Source organism: Mustela erminea, chromosome 2, assembly GCF_009829155.1.
Source record: "Mustela erminea isolate mMusErm1 chromosome 2, mMusErm1.Pri, whole genome shotgun sequence".
Lineage (NCBI taxonomy): Eukaryota > Metazoa > Chordata > Mammalia > Carnivora > Mustelidae > Mustela > Mustela erminea.
Genome location: NC_045615.1, coordinates 164670857 through 164686407, shown reverse-complemented (window position 1 = coordinate 164686407; position 15551 = coordinate 164670857). Strand labels below are relative to the sequence as shown.

Genomic DNA, 15551 nt, shown 5'->3' with positions numbered 1-15551 from the left:
GGCTTCACAGAAGTAGGAACATGTGACTGGGTTTTAAAAGGATGCACAGGGGCGCCTGGGTGGCTCAGTGGGTTAAGCCGCTGCCTTCGGCTCAGGTCATGATCTCAGGGTCCTGGGATCGAGTCCCGCATCGGGCTCTCTGCTCAGCAGGGAGCCTGCTTCCTCCTCTCTCTCTCTCTGCCTGCCTCTCTGCCTACTTGTGATGTCTCTCTGTCAAATAAATAAATAAAATCTTTAAAAAAAAAAAAAAAAAGGATGCACAGAAGTTTAGTAGGCAGATGAGGAATGTGAAGGAATGGCAGCTGAAGTTAAGTCAGTTCTAAGAGCAATGCTGGGTGAATGCAGATGAGGACCCCCAGCAAGTCGGACAAAAGTAATATGGCATGACACACGCTCATGTAGCATGTAGTAAATCATTCCCAGGTTTTTTGGAGTTTCCAAGATAAACTCCAAGAAGCCCAGAAGCTACTGGACTACATGTGAATTAAAGTGAACCTTTGGGGAAAGCCTATTACTAAGAGCTGGACATGTCTACAGCTGTCCTGTTTTTAAACTGTGTTTGACAGAGAGAGCGAGAGGGCACGCGGGAGCACAAGTGGGCAGAGGAGGAGACAGAGAGGGCGAAGCAGGCTCCCCGCCGAGCAGAAGGTTTGATGCCGGGTGGACGCCAGGACCCCAAGACCATGACCTGAGCTAGAGGCAGATGCTTAACCGACCGAGCCACCCAGGCGCCCCTAAAGCGGTCTTGAGAGCAGAATAATGCTCCGTCTCTTGAGCGCGAGCGCGCAGCGGCCACGCGAGGGGCAGCAGCAGAGCAGGAGGGTCCCAGGCCGGCTCCCCCTGAGCCCAGAGCCTGATGCTGGGCCTCACGACTCGGAGAAGGTGACCTGACTGGAACCCCCGAGTCCCACGCGCAACCGACTGAGCCGCCCGGGCGCCCCGAAGACGAGCTCCGCAGGAGGCCTCGGCTGTCCCCGACGGGAACGCGGGCTCGAGCCCGCACCCACGTCCTCCGGCGACCGCCGCGACAGACACACCCGACGTCCCAGCACTCGGGCCACACACGGTCGCGTCCGACTCGGAGGCGCCGCAGCACCCGGAATTCTCGAGTCTTGCTCTTCGCCAACCGACCTCGGCTTCAGAAGTCGGGTTCTTCACCGACCTGAGGTTCTGGAAACGTCCGACCAACGACTCCGTGAAAACCTGCTCCTGCCTCGGGACTCGGCCGTTCCGCACGCGTCGTCGTCCCCGGGGCGCGGCACGTCCGACCGCGGCAGGGCAGCGCCGCCGACCCCCGCACCGGAGGCCCCGCAGGAGGCCGCCGTCTCCGGCCCGAACCTCGGGAGCTGCCGCCGGCCGGGACCGAGCGCCCTGCGCCCCGCGCCGAGCTCCTGGCGGCGCCTGTCAGCCCGACCCCACACGCAGGCTCGGGAGCCCGGGAAGGCGCTCGCAGCGCCCGCACACCCCGCCGGCCGCGAAGGGAACGGAGCCTCCGCGCGACCCCACCCGCGTCCTCAAAGCACGGCGGGAGGCAGCGGGATCGCCCACGAGTCGGGCCCGACGACCCCGACCTGCACACGAAGCCCGTCACCCGCCCCTTCCGACGACAACCTCAGGAGAAAAGCGGGCGAGCGGGACTCGCGCCGGGAGCGCCCTCAGCGGCCGCCGGCCCCGGGGACACCTCAATGTCACCCGCTCGCGGCGACCCCCGCAGCCGAAGCGGCGGCCCGTGCGCGCGCCCCGCTCGGCTGGCCCGGCGTCTGCGGGCGCCGCCCCGGGGAGAGCCGGGGTCACCCGACCCCCCCCAACCCCCCCGGGGCAGCCTCCCCCCGACCTAGCCTGGGCCCGGCGCGAAGGAAGGAGCGGCCGACGGGCGCCTCCCCTCCCCCGCCCCGGCCGCCGGAGCCCCGGGCGCAGCCGCCTTCTGGGAGCGGCTCCCACCGCCCGGGCCGACGCCGCGCCCCCGCCGGCGGGCGGGCGGCCTCCGGGACGCTGCGGAAGGGCGGGGGGCGAAGCAAGGGCCCCTCTAGCTGCGCCTCCCGGACGGCGCTCCTTGTTCTCGATGGTCCCCGCGCGGCCGTCCCCGCAAACGCAACTTCCGGTTCCTTTTAAAGGCCCCAGGCTGCGCGCCGCGGCGCGTGCGGGGAGGTATAAAAGGGAAGGAGAGGGCGGGACCCGGGAGGAAGAGGAAAAAAGCTGGCGGCAGAGGGGGCGGGGAGGCGCAAAGGGCGCGCTCTCGCGTCACGTGACCGGGACGCGCCGTTCTTCCGTCGGCCATTTTAGGTGGTCCGCGGCGGCGCCATTAAAGCGAGGAGGAGGCGAGAGCGGCCGCCGTTGCTGCTTATTCTTTCCCAGTGCAGCTGCGGAGGGCGGGCGAGCGCGCCGCGCGAGTGCGGGAGGCGAGGGGGCAGGCCAGGGAGAGGCACGGGAGCCCTCGCAGCCGCGCGCGCCTTCTCGGTCCTGTTGTGTGCTTCGCGCGGCGGAGCGGGCGCGCGGCGGCGGCGGGGATTACTTTGCTGCTAGTTTCGGTTCGCGGCGGCGGCGGGGGTCGTCTCGGCGGCGGCGGAGGCAGTAGACGATGTCGGAGGAGCAGTTCGGCGGGGACGGGGCGGCGGCGGCGGCAACGGCGGCGGTAGGCGGCTCGGCGGGCGAGCAGGAGGGAGCCATGGTGGCGGCGGCGCAGGGGGCAGCGGCGGCGGCGGGAAGCGGCGCCGGGACCGGGGGTGGCACCGCGGCCGGAGGCACCGAAGGGGGCACCGCCGAGTCGGAGGGGGCGAAGATCGACGCCAGCAAGAACGAGGAGGACGAAGGGTGAGTAAGGGGCGGCCCGGGAGAGTCAGGCCCGACCAGTGCCCCGTCCCCCTCCCCCTCCCCCGCCATTAGGCCTCGCTCCCGCTCCCGCTCCTGCCCGCCGTCCGGGCGCGCACGCCGTCCCCGCTCCCGCCGGCCCCGGGCGTCCGTTCCCGCCGCTGGCGCCCCCTCCCCCCGCACGCGCTTCCACCGTGCCCGTCACCATGCTGCCGCCCGGCCCGCCCCGCGCCCGCCCTCGGCGCGGTCTCCTCCCCCCGGGTTTTCCCGCCCGTCCGGGGCCTTTTTTCTCGCTCCGCGGCCTCGGCCGCCCGCTTCCCGCCGCCGTCCCGGCGTAGGGGGAGACGCGGAGGGTCTGTGCGGGGACGGCGGGGCTCGTTCGGGGCGCGCGCTCGGGCGTCCCGAGACGGTGCGTCTGTCCGTGAGCGGCAGCTTCGGGGCCCCGCCGGCCGCCGCGCCGCTGCCCCCGCCGCCGCCCCCTCGGCTGCCCCGGCTTCAGGCCGCCCGCGCCCGCGTCCCCGGCCGGCTCGGCGCGTCGCGGCGTCGAACAATGGCTGCGCACTTGGGCCTGCCTCGGCCGCTGGAGCTCGCCGGGCCGGGCCGCTGCCGGGCCGGGCCGCTCCCGGGCCTGCCGCCGCCGCCTGTGCCCCGCGGCCTTCGCGGAGTTCCCGCCCGCGGCGCCGCCGCCGCCGCTCCCCGGCCCGGGCGCCCCGGCTGTGCGCACCCCGGGCCGCGCTTCCCCGCCCCGTGCCCAGGCCCCGGCCCCGTTTTTGGTCTCTCTTGCTTTCTCCTTCCCGCGCTCCGCACGCTGGAGGCGGCCCGCCCGCCGCTGCGTCAACGAGCAAGTCCTTCGTGGCGCTGAGGCACGGCTTTGTGTTTGTTTGCAGGTTTTAAAGCGCTGGCTTGTTCTGCCCTTGGAACAAGTTGTGCTGCGCCGCATTCGGTCTGTTCGAATGCGGCCCGGGCGCGGGAGCGCAGTCCCGGAGTTGCAGGAGGGACTAAAGCGGGCGCGGGCCGGGCTTTCCGCTCCCGCGGCGGCGCGTCCTGGGAAGCGCCTCGGTTCCCTTTGTCGGGGGCGCGTGTGCGCGGTTCATTTCACTAGAACAGGAGAAAGTGTGCAGAAGAGCAATACAAGGCCACCTTGATCCAGGATTAGAAAACACGACCTTTTTGGGAAAGAGCGCGGGGTTTGGAGGGTGGGAAAGAGGGCCGAGGGCGAGTCCCTCTCAGCCCGGGCCGACCTGTCAGGCCGACGAGCTGCCGGTGTGGGAGAGGGAGGTGGGGCGGGGACCTGCATTGACCTGAGTCTGAGTTACGTGCAGTTGAAGGAAGGAGGAAGCTTAAGCCTTTTAACATTTTGGTTTTCATTTTCTGAATTCTGTTCTCTGGACAGAGGTACCAAAATGATTAATTGCGTAACTTGCTGGTGGGGACGGGCTTTAGCCCTGATCTTTGAAATCACAAAGCTGCCACGCTTATAGTTACCTACTGTTGAACTGAAGTGTAAATGAATTAAAGTTTTTTAGCCCTAACAATGTCAAAAACTAAAACTAGAATTTTGATTGGTTGCTGTACCGGTTGTTAATTCCCTAGCCATTCAAACTCCTCCCCACGACACTCTGAAGCAGCGACGGCACAGCGGGAAGAATGGTAAAACTTTTAAATTTTATTTCTGTATTGTAAAGGTTTCAGTAGTCATAACGTGCAGAGGCTGTGTATTGATTAGTTGCCCACTGATCCCCCAGGAAGTTCTAGACATAGTACAGTAGGATATCTTGTGCCTGGGATATAAAACCTTTTTAGGCATCGTGTGTGATCTTTGGGCAAAATTAATGCCATCTCTTGGTTTTTGGTCTGTGGTAATGCATGTAATTGTGGCTTGGTTAATTGAAACAATATAATTAGTGATACCATAATTTCAAATTTGATTTCCTTTTGTCAAGAAATATTTTTGTTGGAATTCTGAGTTTTAATTTTAAATATGAAGGTTGTTTGTTATAAAATCTTGTGTGTTTAAAATGTCTTGCATGCCATACCGAAATACTCTGCATATGTGAAAAGTAAAACCATTTTTAAAGTAGTGCTGTGTATATGTATATGTATGCAAAAATGTACATCTCCAGCCGTGTTTGTAAGTAGAAAGAACTTTAATAACGATTGGGTACGAACCATTCAGAGGTGGGCTGATGTGGCTTTTCACTACAGCTCTTAGCAGATTTTTTATTTTCAGTGCGATTTGTTTAGAATGTTAATTACCGTTGGTTGGTTCACATGTCTCTGAAATTGCATGACTTTTCCGTGGAACGATGGTAGATGATGATTCTTTTTATCCTTCTCTTTCCCCTAAATGTCAGTCTTCCTGCTTTTAGGATTAATTTTATTTTGAGCTTTCCAGGAGTTTGTGCACCACTGGAATTAAGAGGGCCAATAATTTGTAGAAAGCTGACTTGGCTATACAAACTGCATTCTAATTTAAGAGCCCAGTGGGGATAACATTTAAATTTTACAAGAGCTTTTCTTACTACTGTATTCTCATCCATTGAAATCTGTCCGGTTTTATATTGCAGATAAAGCAGACTGGAAATAGGCAAATGGGAAAAGTAAAAAGAAGACTGGGGTCAGACTTTGACTATGGAATAAAACCTTTTTGATGAAAGTTCATCCATTTAGCACTGTGATTGTTCATTTCCACTGCCAGCTAATCGTGGCAGACTTAGATTGAATAGTCAGTATACCTGACTTTTTTACTCTATTACGTTTCAAATGTTATGTAAGGAGTCATTTTCAGTGATTAGAAAGGGCAGAAACTTAGGTTTGAGATCACTGTTAATGAATGATTCTTGTAAGAATTATTTTTGCCCTGCTTCCCAATCATGTATGTTTACAAGTTTTTTGAATGACCTCTTAGGAAAAGTGGATAATTAAATATTTATAGTTAGGGAACATTTTAGATTCTGACCTATTTTTATTTCCTGAAAATGGGATTTAACTGAGGTTCGTTTTAAGTTAAGCAAGTTTACATTTAAGAAATGTTTTTAAGGTGTAACATTTGACTTTATAAAATTACTGCTTAATCACCCAGCCTCGTCCTGTTACAGATACTCTTGTTTTTCTTTTTGGTGTGTGCACTTGTCACTCTATCTGTTCCTTTCTCTGACTTCCAGTTCGAGAGATACTGTGCTGCAGTTTCATAATAGCCTCAGGGATGAGAGTAAGACTGGCTTTACTAGATACGAAATCATCCAAATTTAATTTGTTAAACATACATGTGCATTCTTTTTTACAGTTTTAACTTGAGAATAAAGTTACTACAGTGTGATCCTTAAAACTTTTTAAAAATGAGTTTGTTGTGTACCCAGAAGTTTTTGTTTTTTTCTGTTGAGTGTAAGAACAAACAGCTATTCTTAGGAGGGTACGTCTGTTAACATCTCTGTGGATGTTTCCACATTGCAAACCTTTGGAATAATTTGTTCATTTCCATAATAAAATGCTTTCCTGAGTTCATCTCATTTTAATTTTCCCAACTTTAATATCCCTGGTTTTTACTTGTAAGCAGTTGCCTGGAATTACCCATTTTTGTATGGGTTCATGTTCTGTAGAGGGCTGTAGTTTTTTTAGGGTAGGTAGTTTAAAGTTCGTGTGGGGCAAAATACATGCCATGTAGCACAGCTACCTGAAGGAGATTTTTTTTAACATATCAAGATGAGTGGAAAACTCTTAATAGTGTGTTAGCTTTCAGATGGTTTTATAAGGTCGGTACATTGATTTGCCTGCATTTGATTGGGCAGGAAGCAAAATACTTCCCCTTCAGTTTTCAGCCAAAGCACAGCACTTGTCTAGTAGCAAAGCTGTAGATCTAGACCTATAACAGTAGTGTATAAGCTCGTGTGATTTCTTCCTGTTTGGAATTTTGCAAATTAATATTGCTGTCGGTTGACTGCCCTTTAATTTTTAAGAATGGGGATATACAAGTTTTTGTTTTAAATATTTGAGATTATAATGTATATCCTAGTGCTTTTGGGGCATTCTGAATGTTGCTTTATAAAACAGTTACTTTTAGAGCAGTCTCATCATACCTAATTTACTGGCCTTTAATTCAGTAAAGTTGGGTTTCTGTAAAGTTGAGACCCTGAGTAGATGGTCTGAATTTTAGTGTTCTTCGGAGCCTTTAACAAGTTTCTAGTGTTAAAATTGCAGAAATTGATGCTCCCAAGTCTCAAGATTACCCGCTAAGGGAGGAGAGAAGTATTAAATTCTTTTCATTTCAAATTATGGAAGGTACTAAATCACCTGACCTTTAGGGTTTGGAATAGGAGAAAATCATGGTGGTTTTTTTCAGTGCTGTCTTTTGAGATAAATCTATTTGGCCTTAAGCCTGGATTTTTTTTTTTCTCCAAGTCATGTGACTTCTGTAAACTAAGTATATTTAATGTGTATTTTTTTCTTTTTAGATTTTATTTATTTATTTGACAGACAGAGATCACAAGTAGGCAGAGAGGCAGGCAGAGAGAGAGAGGAAGGGAAGCAGGCTCCCTGCTGAGCAGAGAGCCCGATGCGGGGCTCGATCCTAGGACCCTGAGATCATGACCTGAGCCGAAGGCAGAGGCTTAAATCCACTGAGCCACCCAGGCGCCCCTTAATGTGTATTTTTAATATTGCCTGGGTATTCTGTCCTCTGTAAGGCTGCCCTAATTTAAGAACGTTTTGAATTCTACTGTTGGGATATGTGATGTGTGGCCAATATGGAGGATGGTTGGTTTTAGTCGTGAAGCAATACATGCTGCGCTTGAAAGCATTTAAAAAGGAATAGAATGATAACCTCTTTCCTATTCCACTTAAAGCTGTGCACCTCAGGTGTGTGTACGAAACATAACTTCTGTTAGTCCAAGATTTATTTGACTTTAGTTCTGCTTCAACGTTTTAGTAGCTAGGGCACTGAATGCTGGATGCTGGAAGCGTGGGATCTGTTTCTGTTACTTCACTTCCAACAGTGTGGTCTCAGGTAATACAACACGTTTGTTACTTGGTTTGCTGATCTGTGTGTTGGACACAATGCTCACCACGGGAAGATTGACTGCATAGCCTGCTTTCATAGCTTGTGTGTGTTTATCCGGTGCCTTAATAGTTGATACTGCCAGTGATTTACTCCTGTGGAGTAAAGGTAAGCATGTTTTAGTTTCTGGAGTATTAAATTGTACATTGGAGCTAGACATTTATGATTATTTGGGGGTGGGGAGGGTCATTGCTGGTAGTGTTTGGCCAGTAATCAGGGTGATAGTTGTTAAGTATTGGGTCATGTCCTGTGTACTCTTGCTTATCTAGACTTGAAACTTGCACACAGTTCAGACTACTGGGAAATTTTCCCATTCTCTCTTCACTTGTAAGAAAGATAAATTAAAAACCATCAGCAAATATACTCAGAAAGCAACCAGTAGAGGCAGTGTCATAGAATCAATCTTTCCATAATTTTTCCTTTTTACTGTTAAAAACATTTTAAAGGATTGCAAGAATCTAAAATTTCATCATTTTCTGGGTGTAGTGTTCATATCTAAATTAATTTACATTAGAAAACTACAGATCTGTGAGTGTGTAGTAATCTCAGTTAACCAGAACCTTAACCTCTAGGTTAAGGAAACCACATTCCTTAACCTCCAGGTAGATGGGAGTTGATCTTCTAAAGCTGATTGCCAGTTTCTTTTGGAAGTGAAAATATAGGAAATCATTCCTTCTTTGGAATGAAAGGAAAAGGGGGGGGGGAATTTTGGGTTAAACATTTGAAGTTGACTTAAAACCTGTCATCTTGTTAGCTGTTATGTTTTCAACCTAATTATCGTTTTTAGTCATTCAGATTCGTTCTAAAGTGCGAAGTAATAATGAGATTTTTAATAAGCTAGGCTAAAAGAGTTAGTCTTTTATTGGCTTGTTGAAAGTTTGTCAGTTTCCAAAGGTATTTTTTATACAGATTCTAAAATGATTACCCTACCACGTGGTACTATCTAGTTGTCAAAAGTAAGCCCTGTCCCCCATTAAAGGTAGTTACTTTATACTTTCTGGCAGCTCTTTCTGCCCACAGGTCCTGTCCCATGTTTTAATAAAACCACATTTTATTAAAACAAAAATCCCAATAAATAAGTAAATACTTTAAAGGAAAAATACTGATTTTATTTGTGTTGGTGGGATTTTCCTTGTATTTGGGATTTTAAAGGAATAATTTTAATGATAAAATAGCGAAAATTTAAAACGAATTAGTGGTATGCTTGAGTGTTTCTGAACTGTGACAGTGATTGGCTAGCCATGTTATATGTACTTGAAATATATATCATATTGGCATTCTGTTTTTTTTAAACTGTCAGAACTTGTTATGAAACCACATATGGAAGGTCATGAGTTGTCAGGAAGTGTTTGAAAGTTACAGAATATTATTTTGGCCATATTTCAAAATTGGGAGGGAGTGTAAATGCTGTTTATCGTGGAAGCTTGAATAAGATATTTCACACTAGAGCCTTAGAAGTATCTTTCAATAAAATACTATTGACTTTTGGAGTGTTAAATCTAGTGATCTCAATAACACAGAGTAAGTTTTGGCGTGTGAAAAAACTGGAGTGTTAAATCAACATTTTCATCAGTCAGCACTGCTCCATATGTATTACTTTTTTTTTTCCTCCAAAGATTTTATTTATCTGACAGTGAAAGTGAACACAAGTAGAGGGAGAAGCAGGCTCCTGGCCTAGTGGGGAGCCCGATGTGGGGCCTGATCCCTGGACCTTGGGATCATGACCTGGGCCAAAGGCAGATGGTTAACAACTGAGCCATCCGGGTGCCTCTCTGTAACCTTTTTATATTTTGAAATTCCTTATTAAATACTGGCATTTATATGGAGTACAGACAAGTCACTGAGATGGTTTTTTAACTATATTTTATTGAAGACTTTTTTAGGTGACCTAATTTCTAGTTTGTATTTTTGTGTGGGATACTTAGACATTTTGGGTTAAGACGATAGTATTGAAAATAATCTTAGGATCTGTTTTATAGGACTTCATTCTGGCTTTTTCCTTTTAATGTTGATGACTTCATATAGACCATGCAAATTGTAAAAAGTTTAGGTGCTAGGTAAATGTAAATATTGCTCTGTTAAGTTCTATTTAAATTGCGCTCCGACCCTTCTAAAGAATTTTTTATTGAGCACTTGGGATATTTCAAACTATGTTCTGTACCTTTAGGTGTATTTGCTCCTTTATTTTTTTATTAATTTTTTTTAAGGTAAGGTCTATGCCCACTGTGGGGCTTGAACTCAACCCTTATTTCGGGAGTCTCCTGCTCTGGACTGAGCCTCCAGGTACCCCTGTGTTTGCTCATTTAATCCTTACTGAAGATTCTTGAAATAGGCTCTTTGTCCTCTCACAGAGTGGAAGCAGTCTTGGGTTTTTGTTTTCCTGAGGGTCATATAGTTAGTACTAGGTGGAGGTAGGATTTACACTCAGGTGGTTTGGCTTTACTGCCTCTAAATTTACTTGAGAATGTCCCACTAAACAGTCTAAATTCCTAAAAAACATTGTATAGCATTTGGAAAGTCATTTGCACCGAGTTGTATAATTTTATGCGTATCGTTTAATACTATGATATGGTATAGTATTACTACCTGTAAAAGCAAGGAGCTTTCCATGGTTGAGTAGGTGTTCTAAATTGAATACTCTATTGCCTCTGGGGTGCTAAAAAGCTTAGTAGGATTAAGAAGTTAAACTCTCAGTAAAATACTGTAGATGCGGTCCTGTGTTTTCATTAGGGTTGTTGATACAGTTACAGCTAAGGATGAAAGTTTAAGCTTGTATTGCAGGACTAGGAGCCCATTTTTGTTGCCACTTGAACAAGTCTTGTGACATAGTTTTCATTTGGCTGCCTAGGATTTCTGAAGTTCTGTCTACCTCATTTAAGTATTTGCACATCTCTGCAGGAGTGACAGCAACTTTTGGTATTCAGGGCAGCAGGGATGATCTGCATGGACAATAGTAGGTACCCAGCTTAAGCAAAATACAGTAATCTAAAAGAAAATGAAGCATACCTTACACCATCTCATAACTTGAGAGAGAGCATGTCTGAATGCTCGTGTTCTGAGAGGCTAAGATAACCCTATTTATCCAAAATTAAGACAGTAGGCCTTTTCTTACTGTACTCTACCGTTACATGTTGGTGTGTCTACTGAATAAAGATTCGATGGATTTGGCATGTTCCGTTTAATAAGGATGAAACGATTTGGAACAGATCGTGTTCACTGTAGTATTTACCTCTCTGCTATCAGTGGTGCCGCAGCCTTTCCTGTAAGAGTGGCTAAAGCTGTAGCTGTCTTGGACTGCCAAAATGGCAATGCGTATGTCTGTCTCAAAGAGCCAGTTAGGCTCTTGCTCAGAGGCTGTTTTACTCTTCTTTACACAGAATTTGCCCAAGTTCAAGTGCTGGCTACCCGCCCTACGGAATGGAAAGGGTGGGGTGGATTTAACGGCAACTAGTGATTAACCTGGCAAAAATGAAAAATAAAACTTCTTAAAATAACTAAGAAATGAGATGCACTTAGTATATTAATAGTTCTCTCATTTCAGAAGAGCCTTTGGGCATGCTTCAGTAGCTTAATATTAATTAATGGTGACTGACCCATACAGTGTTTAAATCATGATTACTGTATTTATGAAGGCAGAAGTGTGATGTGCTGTAGAAAAAAAATCCCAAATGAAGGTTAAAAGACAACTGGGAGAGATTGGAAGACAGGCAGTGTTTTTTAAACATGGTGGAATGTTTGGCTCACTCTAAAGGTGCTGGATAGCTGAAGTTTTCCTTTGTGTTTTGCTCTAGTTTTTTGAGAAATAGTAATCATTCTGTGGAACATGTATAAATTATAGTTGACCCAGAGTTTTTAGTATTTTTTCCAAAGGGGATTGATTTTTAGGAAAAGCTGCATCTTCAGTGACCTTTTAGCTGTAAGGTGGTAGGCACGTGTAACCACTTTTGTACTAACGATTGTATTAAAGGGGGGAAGTTTCTTAGAGTTCTTTATTGGGCCAGTTGATGCTTATCCAGTATTTAAGAAAACTGACTTCCTAAGCTGTGAAAAACGTTTGGGGCTTGTGAATAATAATAGGATATGCCTCAGTCATGGGTTATAATTTATTTCTTTGTAATTATTTTGTTTTTCAATTATTTTAAATCAAGGACACTTAACCCAGTATAAACTTTGCCTTGGTTGAATAAAATTGAAACAAATTCTGTCTTAATATCTGAGGACTGATCAGGCAGAATATTCTTGCCTTTCAACTAGCTTGCTTATCTATTTATTTATTTATTTATTTAAGATTTTATTTATTTATTTGATAGACAGGGATCACAAGTAGGCAGGGAAGCAGGCAGAAGAGAGGAGGAAGCAGACTCCCTGCTGAGCAGAGAGCTCGATCCTAGGACCCTTGGATCCCAGGACCCTTGGATCATGACCTGAGCCGAAGGCAGAGGCTTTAACCCATTGAGCCACCCAGGCGCCCCTAGTTTTTTTGTTTTTTTTTTTAAACAAGGCTTTTGTTACTATATTGTCTTCAGACTGAATTAATTTCAAGCCCTTACACTAGTGGTAGAAAAATTTTGTAATCCCAGAAGGTGGTAGTTCCTTAATTGAAATTGTTTCTGTTCTGAAATTGCCATGGATACCTGAGTAAGGGATTATTGCTTTATAGTTTGTTCCTTCTCATCTTTAAAAATACAGCAGTGTGCTTACCGTGGAAGGGTAAATGTTGCTAATCAACTTTCATCTATGAAGGAAGTGCTCTGGATCTTTAGGTTATAAAAGTAAACTGTTTTTAAGGCGTATATTTAAGTGATAAGGGTTGGATTTCAGAAGGTGCACTATTTGAATGAAAGACTATGTAATTGAGAATAAGTTTTTTCCATGAAATTGGCAATAAACATTAAAAACGACCTATACAACTTTATGGGTGTTCTTATGTTCATTTGATAAAATAAAAAAGGGGGTTAATAAGGGTTACTTCAAGCTTGGAGGTCTTATTAGAGGAAAGTTAAGCATATAAATAACCCAGCTTTAACATTACAATACAGGTACTAATTGAAACATAACCTGAAATGGGAAGCACAGTATATACTGAAAGTAAGACGACCTTTGGTTTGTAAATTGATTTTGTTAGAACTAAAAGCAAGTCTGTGGCAAAATAGTAAGATCAGTAACACCTCAGTTAATCTGGCATCTTTAGGGGAGAAGCAGAACAAGATCTCATTCTAGGGACACAGTTGGCCTCTTGTTGGAATTGGGTGAGTGGCAATATCCTAAAAGCCCACAAGATGGAGGTGTTTCCTGCTTTAGTTTCTATCTGGAGCTGAAAGTTAGTGCCATATCCTTGTCCTACCCCACTTACAAAGATGAGAAATCATTAAGCAAGTGTGATTTTATTCTCGTAAAATCGTTAGCCTTTACATAACAAATTCTGACAGTTTACCCTTAAAATGAAAATCTCCAGTCCTGTCTCTTTAAAGGGTAGGAGGTGTGTCTAAGCTCTTGGGGCAGGCTGGGGATGGCTCTGGGGGCAGATGTAGAAGCAGTCAGAGAGCTGCCAGGTCTGAGCACAGTAGTGTTCTGCTGTGAGAAGAATAATACTTCACCTGAGGGGTGTTGGGGCTTTTTTGTTTTGTTTTGTTTTGTTTTTGTTTTTTGGAGTATATATATTTAGTCTTAAAGTGTTCTGGTGGTTTCCACTTAACCACCTGTCACTTTTAGTATCTTTAAGGCTTAAATATTTTATTGCTGGTTAACTGAGGTTCTACTGTGAATAAATTATATAAGTCAGTTCATGGGTTGTGCTTCAGTGGGTAATTTTTGTTACTAAATTGTTTATATTGTCTTAGCACATCGAAAAACTTGGTTTACAACTTAATTGTGAGACTTAGAATTTTCCATTTTATGTGCTAAGAGTTTTGTTAACGAAGAGAACCATTAAGTAGGAAACTTCAGCATAGGCATACCGGTTGCTGTGATCAGTGGGGACTGCATAGTCTTTTCACAAGTTTAATGAAGATGGGGGATGGAAATTTGAAGCTAAAATTCTGTTTCACTGTTAACCAATATTTAACTTGTAATTTAAGACTTAAACGTGTAGTATTTTTACTTTAGGGTTACAGATATCTTTTTGGCAAGTCAAAAAGAATTTGCTGCTTCCTCACGTCCCTTAAATGTAGATGCAGCAATAATAAGCAAAACTTGACAAAACTGGAATGGGGGGTTCTTGGTCCGCGGTGACATAGGGAGAGTGACCTGACTGATCTGCCCAGTAAACTGGTGCAGTTTGGAAAAGGTATTGTTGTTATGGATACTTAAGGCAAAGTCTGTTTATTTGTTTTTAGCATTTTAATACTACTTTTTGTCTTTACAGGAAAATGTTTATAGGAGGCCTTAGCTGGGACACTACAAAGAAAGATCTGAAGGACTACTTCTCCAAATTTGGTGAAGTTGTAGACTGCACTCTGAAGTTAGATCCTATCACAGGGCGATCAAGGGGTTTTGGCTTTGTGCTATTTAAAGAGTCGGAGAGTGTAGATAAGGTAGTGTGTTATGTGTTCTGATTAGTTAATAATACAAGATGTGGATAGTTTGATAACACTTAATTTGCCTGTTCATAATTTCCCCTTTTGCAGTATATGAAGGAAGAGCTCTATATAGTTCTTAACCAGTACATTTTATGAAGAGTACTCTTTTTAATTGTTTACTGAATACCTTCTATATGCCAGGCTGTACTTGAAAAAAAAATTAAATTTTAAAAATACTGAGACTTAAAAACACCTGTTTAAAAGGACAGTCTGTGACAAGTTCACAGAAGTACAGATTTTGGAATTTCTTGGCAGTTGAAGGTGAGATGGTTTTCTAGTAATTGATTAGATTTGTCTCTCCCCTTCTCCCCATCCTTACTGACAGTCAAGTTTGAGCTCTGTTCTGTATTAGCTGATGTCACATCACCACAGTTTGATAGTTCAGTTATGAACAAGTCCGCATATACCTGGCATTAGCTGTATTTATAATTATTAAGTAAGTTAACAATCTGAACTTCAATTAAGATACATACTTAAAATGAAAAACTTCAATTTCCTTAGGTCATGGATCAGAAAGAACATAAATTGAATGGGAAGGTGATTGATCCTAAAAGGGCCAAAGCCATGAAAACAAAAGAGCCTGTTAAAAAAATTTTTGTTGGTGGCCTTTCTCCAGATACACCTGAAGAGAAAATAAGGGAGTACTTTGGTGGTTTTGGTGAGGTATGTGATAATGTTTTGACCCAGTTTTTTGTCAAAATTAGTGTGAATATAATTGTCGCATTTTAAAAATTGTTATGAGGTTTGGACTAATTTGTGATTTGTTTTGAAAGAAGGATATTGTAAATCATTGGCAGATCTTCTGAGATTTGATGATTGCATTTTTCTCATTTATTGAAGGTACAGGGTACACAAAGATGGACATTCTTACCTTGAGGAATTTACCAGATTAGTAGAAGAAATAAAAATAAAACATGAGGAGGAAACCCATATTGGGTTACCTGAGATATAGAAGGAAATCATTCAGTTGAGCGTAGGAAAGGAATGAATTAAGAATAGGATGTAGTGCCTTCTCAATTTACAAAAAAGTGTATGTGCAAATTTTATGAGTCTAATTATAGACTTAGTGAAACCAAACTTTGTTCCTTCTGTGAATTAGTGATTCAAAGCTG

General features: G+C 45.5%; 1 protein-coding gene across 6 annotated transcripts in view; it reads left to right on the top strand.

Annotated features, from left to right (window-relative positions):
- Positions 1-2255: 2255 nt before the first annotated feature.
- HNRNPD (heterogeneous nuclear ribonucleoprotein D) overlaps positions 2256-15551 on the top strand; it is a 17509-nt gene continuing 4213 nt past the window's right edge. For 2 of the 6 annotated variants that reach the window (XR_004283536.1, XM_032334723.1), the window contains exons 1-4: positions 2256-2811; positions 4402-4458; positions 14226-14394; positions 14941-15102. Coding sequence is in view for 4 of the 6 variants with exons in the window: in XM_032334723.1 (XP_032190614.1) it covers positions 2579-2811; positions 4402-4458; positions 14226-14394; positions 14941-15102 (621 nt within the window). In the remaining 2 variants the exon portion in view is untranslated. The remainder of the gene's footprint in view (positions 2812-4401; positions 4459-14225; positions 14395-14940; positions 15103-15551) is intronic. The other 4 variants (XR_004283537.1, XM_032334725.1, XM_032334724.1 and 1 more) reach the window with 4 other exon arrangements.